The sequence below is a fragment of the Passer domesticus genome, chromosome 3 (assembly GCF_036417665.1).
Source record: "Passer domesticus isolate bPasDom1 chromosome 3, bPasDom1.hap1, whole genome shotgun sequence".
Classification (NCBI taxonomy): Eukaryota; Metazoa; Chordata; class Aves; order Passeriformes; family Passeridae; genus Passer; species Passer domesticus.
Window position 1 is genome coordinate 27,581,822 of NC_087476.1, and position 16,171 is coordinate 27,597,992.

General features: G+C 35.7%; 1 protein-coding gene across 4 annotated transcripts in view; it reads right to left on the reverse strand.

Moving 5' to 3' along the window:
• EYS (eyes shut homolog) overlaps window positions 1-16,171 on the reverse strand; it is a 797,842-nt gene that overhangs the window by 701,397 nt on the left and 80,274 nt on the right. For 2 of the 4 annotated variants that reach the window (XM_064412282.1, XM_064412281.1), the window contains exons 2-3: window positions 9,101-9,957; window positions 6,831-6,944 (exon numbers count right to left, since the gene is read on the reverse strand). In XM_064412282.1, the coding sequence (XP_064268352.1) occupies window positions 6,831-6,944; window positions 9,101-9,857 (871 nt within the window). In that variant the 5' untranslated portion in view covers window positions 9,858-9,957. Of the gene's footprint in view, window positions 1-6,830; window positions 6,945-7,905; window positions 8,070-9,100; window positions 9,958-16,171 lie in introns of those variants that run through there. The other 2 variants (XM_064412285.1, XM_064412283.1) reach the window with 2 other exon arrangements.

Sequence of the window (16,171 nt, forward strand, 5' to 3'; positions counted from 1 at the left end):
GTAATTTGCAAATTAAATATAAAAATGGGATATTAACTGTTCAGATGTATAACTCTGCAGTCATAATTAATGATACTATGATACTAATGAAACTATGATACTGTAGTCATCACCAGTTGATATTTGTGCTGAGATTCTTCAGCCACTTTTCTGACTGGAACTGTGGTTTTTTTTAGAAATAAAAGAATAGAAAGTCTTCCCAGCAATATTGAGGATTGCAAAAGAATCTTGTATACAAGTCTTGTTACAGGATAACAAAATGAACAATGTAATGATATGATGAATGGATAAGTACCATTAGCTTGCAATCAGCTTTGATGCCATAGTGAGGCCTCTGAGACATAGCCTAATCTTCCCAACCTTTCTCCCTTTCTCCCTCCACACACATCTTCCATTCTACCCTCTCTATTCCTTTCTCTTCCTCCTTAATTTCTCCCTTCCCCTTCCCCTTCCCCTTCCCCTTCCCCTTCCCCTTCCCCTTCCCCTTCCCCTTCCCCTTCCCCTTCCCCTTCCCCTTCCCCTTCGCCTTTCCTTTTCTTCCTTTCTCTCCCACTCTTTCTTCAGCTGATACAGCTCAACTACCTACTAAACTTTATCTCACAGACCCAAAGTCTATAAAACAAGTTCTATGCTGGTGCCTTGTATAACATCAGTGTCACATTTAACTTTTTTGGGTATCTAGCTGAGAAGCAGACTGGTGCTAAATGAGATGAATCTCCAGAGCTTTGCAAGTTCAAACTCGATATTTCTGACAACTTTTTGCATGGGAGACCATGATATGGGTTTACAGGCTTAGCCATTCTGCTCAAAGTGTGTGTTAATGATGATGGAGTAGTATCTTAGACCAGGCTGACTTTTGCTCATTTAGGGCCTAAGAACACCATGTGTTCTCATAGGATAAAGGATAAAGTCCTGCCATCCCTCCTTAGGTAAGACTAAGGAATTTGGTGTCCTGTGAACAGGAAACACACATCAAGACTTTCTTAAGAGCCTGGAGTTGTTCAGTATCATGTTCCAAATGTCTATAGATGTCATTATTTCATTAGAGGATGAATACCTGTTTCAATCATAAACCATCAGAAATGTGTTAGAAGAACTACAACTCCAACAAAGAGTTATTTTTTTCTTTCTTACAACTAGTTACATTTGCTGTATTCTGTGTTTCAAGTAAGCATAATACTAGCAGATAACTAATCAAGTGGAAAATGTTTGTGTTTTTCAGATAGCAGAGGCAGTTTGGAGAAAAATAGGAAGGTGGAGGGGATAGAATTATTTGGGTATTTCACTACCACAGACACTCATACCGCAGAGTTTCAGTCATTTTAATATCTTCTACAGATTATTTCTAATTTGGTGTTTAGTGTTATCAGTATTTATTAGCTGATAGTGTCTGTAAATATATTACATCTTTTTTCATTACCTTTTGCAAGATCATGTGTAGGCATTACTTTGTTTTTCGTTAACAACTGTAAAAAATAACATTAATGTAACAGAAATTTAAAAATAACTAGTGAACATCTCGAGGGAAGGACAGATTTCCAAAACCTGAAGAGACTTTCTGTCTGTAAGGAGACAGGACAGATTATCAGTCTGATTTGTAGCCTGATGATACAATGCTATATTCTTATATCTATCATGGCTCAGAATATAAAAACTGTAAGTGGAGGTGCTGTAACTTCATAGCAAATTCATTCATTTAATGTGTATTGTGTGATTAATGATTTAATGCAGTTAAGATTTGGCAGGAATTACATTGCTTTTCCATACTAAAATAGTGTAATAACTTCTTTTAAAAATTACAATTAATTTAATACAAATAATCCCAAAAAAGTTATTCAGTTTAATTTCGTTGCAAAGTATGATATTAATAATCTTGCTGTGAAAAAATTCCTTCCCTTAAAAAGAATATTTCAGAAACTTATTCATATGCAGAAAAGTAAACTACAAGAATAATGCATACCTGGTGTTTTCCTAGAGTAATTATACTCATCAATTTTAAAGTGCTATGAGATATTCACTCACTACACTGTTGAGTTGATATACTCAATAAATATGACAATTACTTATAATTCAATGTAAATCTATTAATAAAAGGGAAAAAAGATTGTGAAATATGGAAAGGTTATCAAAACTAATATGAGTTTTAAACATAGACTGCTGAAGTGTGTAATCAAGTCATGCCAGGAGAGTACATTTGAGAAAACTTAAATCTACTTAGGTCAGACAACCTAATTCATGTCATTGGTGTAGTTTTGACAAAATCCTTTCATGTATACCTTTGTCACTAGCTAAGATGAATTGATCTGCATCATGTCTGGAAAAGTAAATACTAGTAGTAGAATTATCTAGCACTGAAGTGAAAGCATGTACAAGTAGACTAAGATAATCTCTTAACTGATAGGTGAGAAACTTCCAGAGTGAAACACTCTCAATGAACACCACAAAATGCTGATGACTTGGTGCAGTTGTTGTGCCCTCCTATTGATGGAGATGGATGGATTTCACCAAGAGGTGCATTGGGAAGCTTAGTACCAAAGTAAAACATAGATAGTAGAAGAGCTTTTTACACCATGTTTTTAGGGGTACTATTAAGAATTCTTTGGGTATTAATTTGGGCAAAGAGTGTTAGTACTAGACAAATTTAACTATTAGGCTGTTAAAACAGTAATTGTGCAAACAGTATATTCTTTTCTTCTTTTATATATGTGTAAAAGTATCTTTACTTTTATGACCTTTTTCATAAGACTCTGTGTGTAATTCACCAATTAAGCAAATTGACCATTTCAAACTAAAGCACCTGGATGATGGAATCTCTAGCACAGTGGCTCCAAGCAAGACCACCTCATTCTCATAGTGTCTCCTGTTCCTCAGGTGAGGAGGGAACTCATTATAGTCTGCAAAGAGGTCAGTTGGACCATTGGGGAAGACAGGAAATTGAAGTCTCTCTTACAGGAATGTGTGAAAAAATAAACTCAAGTGCTCTACAAAGGGTTGTTTTTTAATCAGTCTCATCTTCCCACATAAGGAACAAAACGCCACACCAAAAGATTCACCAAAACATATTCAAATGGAAAACAATTTCTCTTAATCCACTAGATTTTATCTAGAGTAAGCATACTGAGCAGTATCATTACAGAGTTAGCTAAGATATTGTTATTTCCTGTAGTTTATGGATGAGTCACATTAATTTTCTGTGCATCTTCAGAACAGAACAATAACATCCATCAAAATTGTTGAGACATCCTCTTCGTATAAAAGACACTTGGTCTGGTGGACTCAGGGGCCTGGAGAACCTCCTTCCCAGCTGCTAAATCCCACTTCAGTGAACCCAAAGACCTGGGAGACCCATCTATCCAATTACTGCAGCTGCTGCTTTCCTGTTGGCAGGCTCAGCCAGCAGCCAAGATGAACAAGTATGCCAGAGATGCACACATGCAGAGGACACTAATGCAGCCAGCTACATACACTGCTCTCAGCTAAAGCATTGCCTTTACCAGCACGCACTCAGAACTCACATAAAACATATGTACAAACAGCCAAATTTTAGTCCTCTGCTCTGACTGATAAGGATGGAAGCTTGCTAATAAAGACACACAGATCCTTATCCTTTATTTCAAAAGGACTAACACATTTATGAACTCCTTCAATACACAGCCCCTTATCCTCTGTTTCACAAAGACCAACACTTTTGAGAACCCTTTCAGTAGCACTGTGGGACCTCAGCTCACCTAATATTGATGCCCAAATCCTGTGCCTGCCTGTTCCAGAGTGCTAATGAACTGCACATGCACATACACATGTGCACATGCATATCTGTACACACACACTGAGAGACCACCTTAGAGCAAAACGTTTTATCTTCCAAGTGGCTCCTGCCAGTGCACACAGGCCCTGGCACCCTTGCTCCCCTCTTCATTTGCTGATGCTGGGACTCTCACATGCTCAATTGGCACTAGGCATGTGAGCCACTGTTGCCCAGAGTCTGATGCCCTTTGCTGGCACAAAATTTACTCTCTTCAGACACACACTCCTGCAATCTGTGGTCTCCCTTCAGTTTACTGATGCTGACACCCTCATTTACTCCAAATGCTGGCACCAAAGTTATGAGGACCACTACCACCAGTGTTCTAACTCAAACTGCAGACACCAAATTCAGGCACTTTTTTCTCTCCAGTTCTGGCATTGGAACCTTAGAACACATAGATGGGGAGAGAGTGAGATTAGATGGGGAGAGAGTGAGATTATATGTAAAGAGAGTAAAGAAAATATTTAATAAAAAGAATAGATAGACTAAAGTGATTCAGTGCAGGTGTCATTCAGACAAGAGTATGGAGCAGCAACTGCTTACACACTACCAGCTTATTTTTCTCTCCTTCCTCTCTGCACCCACCCCATCTTTATTTTATCCATATTTCCTTTCTCTAAACGACTTAATAAGTCTAAGGGTGCAAATTTTTGTATGAATCCGAGTATTCAAGCATAAGAATACAAACCTAATGCTAGCGGTTTCCTTTTGTGTTAAAAATCTTCCTTCAGTAAAGATTAAAGAGAGTTTTGAGAGTTCAGTGAATGAACAAATCAAGAAAAAAGAAAAATCAATAAAAAAGAAAAATATGCCATTGAAATGAGAATTCACATTGCTTGTCTAATAGACCCATTCTATCCATGTGAACATAACAACTTGGACCCAGCAACCTTTATGTATTTTGAATAAATGCTTTCAGAGCATTTTTACCTTATTATAATTTTATTTACTTCCCACCATTTAATAATTAAAATATTAAACATATGTGTTACTCCCATAGAGTAACACATATATTTAATATTTTCATTCAGATCATGTGAACTAGTTAGTGTTTGAATCATTTTAGAAAAAAGATAGGATAAAGTTTACAAAATCTTAAACATAATGTGTGCAATTTTGTTTTTATGTTTTGTTTTTAGCATGCAAGTTCAATATCAAGACAGAAGAATTGAATTTTCTGCCAATTTTTGAATTTTCTGCCAATTTCACACAATTAAAATAGCATTCATCTTACAAGATTCATAATTACACAACTCACCTTGGCTGAGACTAAAATACAGCTGCAATGGAACAACAATAGGAAAATATCTGTTTTCCTAGGAAAATGTCTGTTTCAACATAGTAGTATTCTTTTAGGTAGCTATTCTCCAAATTGCCTTTGTGCTAGCAAAAAAAGCTATTCTTTATGCAGGACCATAGGAAGACATGTAGCCTTAAACCACCACATTTGGTTAGTAAATAATTGTAAAATTATACTGTATGTTATTCAATCAATCCTGTTGTATTACAGAACCAGAAAAAAAATTCAAATCCTTCTCCTCCTAAGAGCCTTATTCTTAGAAACAGGAAAGGATTTCCCATTTTCTTTTGGCTAAGTGGAAAATAAAAAGGCAGCTACTTAAACTCATAGCCTCCTTTTTTCCTTCTCAATCCTTATCAGCTATTACATAATAAGTTGCAGTGTATCTTGCCCTCCAGTAGTTCAGAATATTAAACTATTTCCATGTCATTATGGATATGTATTTACTGCATCTGGAAGGGTGTTCCTCCTGTCTCATTTCTCCCATCCCTCACTATGTCAAAATTGCAAAGATAACAAAGACTTTTGTAGGGAAAATTTCAAAAGTGATGTGCCTACACAATTTGCATGAAAGGACAAAGGTAAATGTTCTAAAAAGATATGGACCATGAGGGGGGGTTGAAACCCAGTTCTAGAAAACTTTACTAATAATTTTTTTTTGTTCAGAAAAAGAATGAGTTTTTTTTTTTTCAGTTTTCTCAGAATTATGCTGACCATGGTGCTTCTATAGTGAAAGAAAGGGGAAAAAGGGAGAATAGCAAAGAGATTTAACAGGAATTTAGAATTCAGCAGGTCTATCCCATTTTTTAAAAACATATTTCTATACAGACAATTAGAATATAAACACGGGTCTTCAGTCTTTCACTACGAAAATGAAGATTGGCTTTTTGATCCCTCTAACTCCATTATGTTTGCTTTTTATTTCTTTTAACTCTTCATTTCAATGTAATTATTTCTTTATATTCTATAATTGACAAGATAAGTGATGCTTCCAAGAAATAGGCATTTTGAAAATTTTACTGTCTTTGGATATTCAAGAGCTAGCTTTTTTTTTAGCTCCTTCTTTAAAAAATATTCTTCTGAGTCCTACTATTTTTCTCACATCTGTACAGTGAACTGCAGTTGTGAAGCACAAGAATAAATAGTTTTTCACTGCTATCCTAACCCCCCAAAAAAGTGTTTACAAGAGGATGGTTTTAGATACATTTTTCTAGTCAAGCTTTTCTAATGAAAATATCTTATTTGCCCCATATATAATAAATAAAACAATTATCTTTTTAATCAAGTTGCACCCATAAATCATGACATTATTGACTCTTTCGATTATTTCCATTTTATATTTCTACTACATCTATAAGAATATATTGAAATTATGAAAACAAATGTGTTAAAATTCATCCACCCAGAAAGAGTTCTGATTCTTAATAACTGTGTATTTAAGAACCAGTGAGTCAGTGATTAAGAGTCTTCCTCTGTTATATTGCCAATAGAAGAAAGGTAATTGTGGATAGCAGCTGATTATGAAAACCTTCTATCATTTATATGTTTTTACTTCAGTACATGAGTAATTTGGAAGTCTGATTTCTATATTTTTACAAAATCTAAGGATATGGCAATATGTGGAATAATTATCAAAAAGAACTATTTCGATAAAGCAAAAGTTCATACCATTACTATAACAGGTAAAATTATTATTGTAAGAAAGGACAAAAAGGTGTTTCCTACCTGTAAAGCCCTTGTCACACTCACAAAAAAAAGTGTTTGGAGTAACATTGATGCAGTTACCATTTAAACATGTGGATGGCTGGCACTGTCCAACTATTTCTGTGCAATTTTTACCTGTGCCAAAGGAATAATAGGAACATGGGACTTTAGTAAATATTTAGGGAGTTTGGTGAATGTTTTGTACATGTCAAATTTATAGTTACAACATCGATAGGCAAATGGATAGAAAGGTGTTTATGCCAACATTGTTCATTAGTTTGCATCAAATTTACTGAACTTCTAAAGCATGTCAGAAATATATTAATCTACTTTTGTGCTCACTTACTGTGCTTAACCTCCTCTGACGTATAGTTACAAATTCACATATACCTTAAAATGCAGAAGTGCTACTAGAACTGTAGGATTTATTTTTTTTAACATGAATCTTACTTACAGTTTCTTTCAGCATTGAGAACAAAAGATGTTCTTATGTGGAGTGGAAATGTGAGAAATTTTTTTTGATATGCAGCTTTCTGGAATTTACAATTCCAGTTATAAATTGTTTATTCTATTATGGCATACAGGTCTAAATACCATTTAATTATGTTTGCCTCTTGAATTATTACCATGACATTATTCACACTTCAAAAAGTGTTCAAATTTTTAATAGACTTTATGTTATGGGAGGCACTTTTTTCTCCCTTACTCTTGTGTAGCCCTGCCCATAATATATGATGATTTAGTCTTCTAATTCTTCCTGTTTGCATACAGCTTATTTATGAGACCAGTATTGTCAGCTAATGGCATTACCTAATACTTTCCCATACAGGCTAAAAAAAATGTTTTAAGCATTGCTTGTTGATAACATTAAGCATGATGATTGCTTTTAACAGAATTGCTTGCAAATTTTTTCATTAATTTGAGTTCAATTAGTACTAGACACTTTGGGTACTGTTATTTTCAAAGAATTTTACACAGCCTCCAGTAATGATAAAGGAAATATAAAACACACTGCATACCATCAATGTTTTTCACTATCTTATTACACTGTTCATAATTATAAAAAAATTTTCTCACAACATTGACTTATTCATACCTGCATAATCTTCCATTGGTAAATGCTTTAGTAACCAAATTATTATGCACTTTGAAAAGCAATTAAAAATAAATTACAGCAATCTTTATGCAACATAAGCTTCATTTCTATGAAGTGTATTCTATGAACCTCACTCATTCCTAAGCTATCAGCTGTGCTTCACATCATAGCATCACTATTGTGAGACCACAGAAATTCAGTCCAACAGAGGAACATTTCAAAAATTCTGCTCCACAGATAGAAAAGGAGCTACAATGATTCTTTTTTTATGAGAATGAGTATTTCTGTGACTTTCTAAAAGATACCCAAACTCTCTTGGTCTGAAGGCAGGAACAACATCCCCATAATTTCCTTAATCCATTTTCTTTTCCTCCATGAAATAAGAGTAATGATTAGATAAGAGTTTACCCAGTTATATTGTGTTCTCTTGTACGGTAATCCAAACCCAAATTCAGTTTATCCGATTAGTTTTGGATAAGTGCTGCAATATTTCCTAGGAGGATATCTTGATTTTTGTTTTTACATTTGTGACATATTTTATTTGATAATAACAGTATGTTTAACAAATTGCCTTTGAAAACAACTTTAGGGGACAGAACAATCTGGAAGAAAGTACTAAGTATTTTGTTTTGATTGTTCTTTTAAGTTAAGGTTTGACCTTTCAGTTAAACTAAATGTTGATTTTAAAAAAATCACTAATGTAATCTGAAAGGTCTTTAAATGAAAATGGAGGTGAGTTCTGGCAGATTGAATGAAATCATTATTCATTTCAACAAAATCACTCTTTCTACCAGTTTGGTTAACTAGCTATTTTTGGGGGACCTTACACCAAATGATTTATGTTATTTGGTCTCAGAACCTGAGCTGCAGAACAAAAAAAGTAAAACAGTTACTTCTGTAAGCCAAAAAGCATTTATTTATGTCTCATCCTTAAGTAGGAAAGAAGCATGAAAAGAACTTATTCTGTTTTTCTCTATAATTTATTTATGAATGTCTGCAAGTATAAACTGTCTTCAAATGCCTGCACAGTCTCCTATAAGTGATACCATATAAAAGATACCCTGCATGTATGGTAGCAGCCATGGACAATCAAATGATACAAAAGTCTTGTTAGTGTTATTCTTATTGTTTTATCATCTCTTAAGGAAAGTGTATGATCTACCTAATGTTTACCCCTGGAGGAGAAAAGAAATACCTGAAAATTTTGGAGGACATGTGCATTCGTAAGAATCTCCAGAAAGTTCTGATTTCTCAGTGCAGGAGGCATTGTTATGGCAAGGCTTAGTGGAGCATATATCAAACTTCTGGCAGAACGTTCCCGAATACTGTGAGAAACAATGGCAATTATATGTTTTCTCCCAGATGTGGCTTAGACATTTTCCATGCCCAGAGCATAGTGGTGCACCCAGAGACTGTTGGCAAAACTGCTGCTTCACGGTAACGTTCAGACGAAGGCCCATGTGGCACAATAGCGGACCTCTCTTGTGAAGTTCTGCAAAGTAGTGAGTTCCAGCACCAAGCCAGTTAGGGTCCACTTGGTGCAGTCCTCTTATCTGGCAAACAAAAATCAACTGCTCTTGAAGAAAACCAGCCTTAGGGCAATTGATAAATTCTTCTTTGGAGACATTTACCAGATTCATTCCATAGGACTGAAAGGACGGCTCAGAGGAGATGAAGAGACTATCACCTAATTGAAGCTGTAAAGGGCATATCTGAGGGATACTGAGGTTATGTTCTTCAGACATTTCTCCAGTAATACTTTTATTCATATTCCAGCATTCAGTGTAAAAATCTGAACAAACATTTTCCCTTGGTGTCCATTTTATTATGGTAGGTTTTGGTTCTGTTCTCCATTCAGTGATCATTTGTCTCTCACATATTACCTGCCCATTGACAATGCAAAGTTGAAGAAAGCACACTACCATGCAAAATGCTGATTTCGTAGTCATCATTTCACCTGATCAATGGAAGTTTCCTTTCACATATGCTTCATTACTGAGGATAACTTAGAATATTTGTTCCTGAAGGTTCATATGTATTTTCCACGGCACCCTAGGAATTCAAACAGAGAAAAATATTTCTGTTTTCACACCAAATACAGTTGAATATTAAAAACACATTACAAACCAGAAAATGTACAACAAATCAAGGGTAACATCTAATTAGTAATGAGAAATTGGAATAAGTCAAATGGAACAATCAGAACTCCAAAACTGTAATAAAGTTAGGTTTTTTCCTATTTTTATTCCTGCTAAAATTTGATATTTATTTAGTGCATTTCATTGTACTTGTGTGCACAAGAGAAAGACATTGAAGGTGTACTTTTTCATGCTCCCTCCCTTTGATGATAAAATTAATGGTAAAAAAGTTAAGATAGGGCATCTGAGGCAAAATGAGGAACTAAACAAGAACATCTAAGGTCTAGTCATAAGCTTTAACCATAAATATGTTTCTGATAATTATTTAACAGTTTATTATAAAAGTAGATATTCCAAAAATGTGGGCCTAAGAATTTGTGCTTTTTAAAGAAAACATGCAATCACTACTCAACTCTTTTCTGTTCTTATACATTTAACAAAACCCTTCATTAAATCCTTACTTTTTGAAGAATATATTTGAAAAGTAAATGTCCCTAATCATATGCTTGAAACTTTTATGTATTACAGTCAAGAAAAAAAAATTACAGAGTCCTTCAGGACTATTAAATTAATAGACTAGCCTTTTCTGTCTCTTGAATATATCTAGCACTTTTTATTGCATCAAGATGAGTGATTACAGAAAGAAAACCAAAATAAGATTATGAAGCTTTTTCTTGGAGTCATAATGAAAATTATGAAAACCCAATGTTATGTTAAATACCTTAGAAATTTTCAATAGCTTTGTATTAGTAATACCTTAATTTGTCTTAAATACAAAGCTTTTTCTGTCTTTTAGTCTTTTTTCCCTTCAGTATCCTTATCTGATCCACTCAGATATTTATATTCCCCTTTAAGATAGTGGCCACTAAACTGATATTTACAAATGAGAAAGTTATTCTAAAGAAAATTTATCTTACAAGGGAAGCCATTCAATATAAATAAACTATAGTATTTATAATTTGAAATTTGTTCACATTGCTTTCATTTTTGCACAGTACATGTAAAAATAATGTAGATGCATATTTTTCTACACCTACACACATGTAGTTTTATTAGGTTTGCATTGGCTTGGTTTTGGTAGGGGGAGGGTTAGAGGAATGGCTTTCTCCAGTCCAGCAGAACCAATGCCAGCCAGCTCCAAGATGGACGTGACACTGGCCAATGCTGAGCCAATCACAGAAATGATGGTAAGACCTATGAGATAAAAGATTTAAGAAGAAGTTATTGTGCTGTTGCAACTGCAACCAGAAATGAGCAGAGTGTGAATGTAAGAGCAACAGCTGTGCAGAGACCAAGGTCAGTGCAGAAGAAGGGGCAGGACGTGCTCCAGGCACCGGAGCTGAGATTCCCCTGCAGCCCCTGGTGCAGCCCATGGTGAGGCAGCTGTGTCCCTGCAGCCCATGGCGGGCCATGGGGATGCAGAGATCCACCTGCAGCCCTTGGAGGAGCCCCACACTGGAGTAGTGGGTGCCTGAGAGGAGGTTGTGAACTTGTAGGACATCCAGGACACCCATGCTGCAGCAGGATCCTGGCAGCGATCTGCAGACCAGTGGAGGGAGGAGCCCATGCTGGAGCAGGTTTCCTGGTAGAACTTGAGACTCTGTGAGGAACTCATGCTGCAGCAGCCTATTTTTGAAGGACTGCACTCCACAGAAAACTATCCCTCACTGCAGCAGTTTCTAGACAACTGTTGCCTGTTGGATGGACTCACATTAGAGAAGTTTGTGAGGAACTGTCTTGCTTGGGAAGCTCCCCATGCTGAAGCAGGGGAAGGACTCCTCTTCTGGAGCAGCAACAGAATCAATTTGTCGTGAACTGACCATAATCCTCATTCCCTGCCCCCCTGTACCACTGGTGTTGGATGTAGCACTGGGGAAGTTGGAGGGGTGGGGGAAGTTGTTTTTAAAGTCTTATTTTACCTCTCATTGTTCTGCTTTGATTTTTTTAGTAACAAGTTCAATTAATATCTCTAATTAAAATCTGTTTTGCCCATGTACTTGGTAAGTGATCACTCTCTGTCTTTATCTCAAGACATAAAGCCTTCATTATATTTTCTCTCCTCTGTCCAGTGTGGAGGGAAGTGATGGAATCGTTTTGATGGGTGCCTGGCATCTGCCCAGGGTCAACACACTACACTGGTTTATCACAAAAGGGCATGTGGATCATGATACAACAGTATAATATTTCCTTAAATGTCCTCATTTTCCCCAAAGTGCTTCACGTGTATTTTGGTCCATACTCTGGACTAGACTGAAGCATCAAAGGACTTTCAAAGGACAAAGAAAAGACACTGTTTGCAGAAACTTTTAGATGAAGAATTTGAAAAAAATTAATGATATGATGGTAATTATAGGATAATATTAAAGGGTCACATTCAGTCTCTCCTATTTCTATCTAAATTGGGATGAAAACATCTAAATGTAGCTATGTCCTATTAGTAATATGTTGAACATGCCCCAATGACCTTTGTGCAGCAGAGTGGTCAGCACTGTTTAAGATATCAGAAAAGTGTGGACAATAACTAACTAATAGTAATAACAGGAGACTTGGAGTTAAAAATATTAAACTCAGAAGGGGTCCAAACTCTATTTTGACCCTTGTCCCAGAATAGTTTTAATTTTAATTTAATTACTGGATCCAAATTTTGTCTTCAAAGAGTTTCAGCACTCTAGCCACATAGCTCCAAAGCTAGGCAAGTATGTTAGTACTAATTTCCTCTCTCTGCCTTGTATTTTCACCCCTGGGAATTACCTCCCCATAGAAAGAAAGAAAGGACATGGATCTGCAAGAAAAGTACTATTCTTACTGCTGAATACTCATAGTCTTTCTATTTTGAGACCATTCCATTATCTTCATAATTTCATGATGTTCAAAGATACTATTAGATAATGGGGTATCAAATGTGTAGTTTGGGTCATTTAGCATTTTTTTTCTTTTAAGGTAGCAGTCTTGAACTATTATGTTCATTATAACTGCTATTACATCTGTTACTGTTATCAGGTGTAGAAGTCTATGATCTATATTACTGCATAGATTTAGAAATCCTACATTCAGCAGCCCATCTTTTCATACCTATTTCATAATGAGATTTTTCCAGGTATTACTAAAATAGACCTTTACAAAATGTTGGTTTTTTTCCTTTTAGACACTTCAAAAAAGAAAGCTATTGCATGTCTAATGCAGAAGAGTTCTTGCCCACTTAAATTTTGTCCTTCATTCAGGTAACTATGCATCATTCTGGTGTCATATACAAATTTCATTTTTACTGGTAATGAAAATGTGGTTCATTACAATATTTGGGATATGTAGATATATCCCATATACAATATATGGGATAGATCTGAACTATTTTAAAATAAGTAGTTGGCAGCATTTTAACTGTTTTTATTCTTCCCAACATCATTATTAGTCTTCATGCAGCTAAAAAATTATTGTGGGAGATATATAAAAAATAAACAAAATAAAAATAAACAATATTAAATAAACAAAAACATCCTATAAAAGCAATGAAAAAGACCTGAAGGAATATAGAAAAGAAATACCAAGGGATTGTTTATTTAGAAATAAAATCATGAAAGGAAAAAAATTATAGAGTGATGAGTATAAAAAGTAAAAAGCTCTGTATGAACCACAGTTACAATATTAACATACATTACTTAGAAAATCAGCAAAGAAATGAAATAACTGTGAAATGCCGAGGCCATCTCATGAGATAAAAAGATGTCATGAGATGAAATTTGAAAGAGATTATGACAGCTGTTATACCTTACATCTGCTTTAGGCAAGGATAAAAATCTTCCTATTTATAAACCCAGCTGGCTCCATGTCATTGATGAAGACTAAAAAAATTTCAAGACCAGGATTTGTATGGATACAGAAATACTTGAAGAAAATCTAACTCTTAAACTTACATAAAGATGAATGAAAAGCAGCACAATACTCTATTTTGCTCTAGAGGAGAATAAAGCAGGTAGATTTATGCAAAACTTCAACAAAAATTAATCCCAAATGATCTGTATTCCTGTCCAGCATTTTAAGGATTAAAATGTTCTTTCTATTAATAGCTGGTATTAATATACTAATAACAAAAAATATAGTGCATTATAAGTGAGATTGGAGAAATGCCCATGGACGATATTTAACTTTAACAATCTCTCAGGAAAAGAAAATCTGTCAAAGAAGAGAATAAACCAGGAAATGTTTAGTAACATCACACCACCATGTTTTGGCCAGGAATGAACATCCTCTTTCCACCTTCCCACATGTTGCATGACCCCTTTGTTAAATTCCTTCCTGTCCTTGAGAAGCTTTGGTAGGATGGACTGCAACCTTGGACCAAAATGATGTGAAGTAACTGAGAGGGTGGTGTTGGGGAGACGGGGGGTGGTTTGTGTGTGCTCCTTCCTTCCTCAGGAGCTGCATTTAAGCTCAAGTTCTGATCTTTGATACTCATCTGGGCTATGCTGCAAGTGAGCAGGTACTTGCCCCTATATCTCGATTACTTAGGCCTTGACCCTGTCCTAAATATTTGACTTACTCTCTTGAGCACCTGTCTCCTTGCTGTTTATGTGTCTGGGTACCACTGGACTGTTGGCTGTCTCTGAGCACCATCCCCAGACACTCTCTGTCCCATATGGGTGCTATGGGATGGTGCCTCTTGTCACTGATGTCACCATCACTCTCCCCTTCCAGCACTCCACCCTTGCATGGCAGCCCATGTTTGCTGCTCCCCAGTACTGTGATATTATGTTTGTTTTATTCTGATGTGTATTTAAAAACATAAAATTTAAGCATGATGTAATAGGTATAAATAATAAAGTGAAAGCCATAAATTACAGAACCTGCAAAATTTTACTTCTATTTCTGAATTTGCAATATGTACTAATGTTCTCAATTACATACCAAGTAGCCCTTTGTACCTTTTTATTTCTCATCAAAAAATTAATACCTCCTAGGAAATTCTGCATTATGTTTGCCAATCCTAATTATTTGCAAATGATTCCTTATTTACTAGACAACATTTAAAACATATGGCATTTGTTTAAGCAGTATTGAACATGCTAGAGAGTGAATTTGCCTACACCTCAAAATACAGAACCCTTATTTCTACCTTACAGTTTTACTGTAAATATAAACAGAGCAGTGATGCAGACAGTGTTGAACTTGCTTATCACAGTTTCTGGTGTCTAGTCTTTAAGGTAGGCATAACAGTATTAAACCAGGGAATTTTACTTTACTCTAGTTTACTGTTAGCTGACATGGTTTAACCCTGTCTGACAGCTAAGCTCAACACAGCTGCTTGCTCATTTCCTCTTATTGTGATGGGAGAGAGAGTTGGAAGGGTAAAAATGAGAAAATTTGTGAGTTGCAATGACACTATTAATATAAAAACACAGCATATATAATACTAATATGACATATACAACACAGTTGTAATATAATAATACAACACTAAAAATGCCCCCCTTTGTCCTTCTTCCCCCAGCTTTATATGCTGAGCACAACACCCTACACTGTGTATGGAATATCCCTTTGGTCACTTGGGGTCAGCTGTCCTAGCTGAGATCCCTCCCAACTTCTTGTGTACACTCAGACTCCTCATTGTGAGGTGAGGAGCAGAAAAGACCTTGGCTCTGTATAGGCACTGTTTGACAATATCTAAAATATCACTGTGTTATCAACACTGTTTTCATCACAAATCAAAAGCACAGCCCCACACTGACTGCTATGAAGAAAATAAACTCCAATCCAGTCAAAACCAGCTCACCAGCCAGCCTGAAATTCTATTTAGCGGTTCTGATAATGAGAAAAATGATCATGGAAACAACACATACATAGGCAATCTTTGTGCCCACACTCAGGTATCTGGAGCCTGTCCCAATTCTTCCAGGATACACAGAGAAGGTTTTAGTGTAGTATGTAACACAACTTTTTCTGCTGCCCTGTGCATTTGTATTTGTGCCCTGTGTATTTGTGATGCTTGTTTCTGCAGTCCTGGGACATTAAGTTGACCATGGCTGAAGTCTCTGAGGATATCTGTATCCATACATCAGAATGTCTGTGCTGTCTCCAGCCCCTATCAGCTACCAGTGCCTTCCATAGGTATGTCTGAAAAGGACCAGGAGTTT